The 247-nt window shown below is 64.4% G+C and overlaps 1 protein-coding gene across 6 annotated transcripts in view; it reads left to right on the forward strand.

Moving 5' to 3' along the window:
• The first annotated feature begins 6 nt into the window (after nucleotides 1-6).
• Nucleotides 7-247, forward strand: part of LUC7L3 (LUC7-like 3 pre-mRNA splicing factor) — a 21,961-nt gene continuing 21,720 nt past the window's right edge. For all 6 annotated transcript variants that reach the window (XM_005868184.2, XM_005868183.2, XM_014541181.1 and 3 more), the window contains exon 1: nucleotides 7-232. In XM_005868184.2, the coding sequence (XP_005868246.1) occupies nucleotides 134-232 (99 nt within the window). In that variant the 5' untranslated portion in view covers nucleotides 7-133. The remainder of the gene's footprint in view (nucleotides 233-247) is intronic.

The raw sequence follows: 247 nt of genomic DNA on the forward strand, positions 1-247 counted from the left end.
TTGTCTTTTCTGCTTCTTTTTGGAGGAGGCTTTTTCGGCCAGCGTGCCGGCCGGAGAGGTTGGCGACGGGGTCGCCGGCGTTTTCCTCAGTGGGCGCCAGGGCTGGCGGGAGCAGCCGCTCGAGGGAAGCACCATGATTTCGGCCGCGCAGTTGTTGGATGAGTTAATGGGCCGGGACCGAAACCTGGCCCCGGATGAGAAGCGCAGCAACGTGCGGTGGGACCACGAGAGCGTAAGTCCCGCGGGC

The sequence above is a fragment of the Myotis brandtii genome, unplaced genomic scaffold (assembly GCF_000412655.1).
Source record: "Myotis brandtii unplaced genomic scaffold, ASM41265v1 scaffold265, whole genome shotgun sequence".
In the NCBI taxonomy this organism is placed as follows: Eukaryota; Metazoa; Chordata; class Mammalia; order Chiroptera; family Vespertilionidae; genus Myotis; species Myotis brandtii.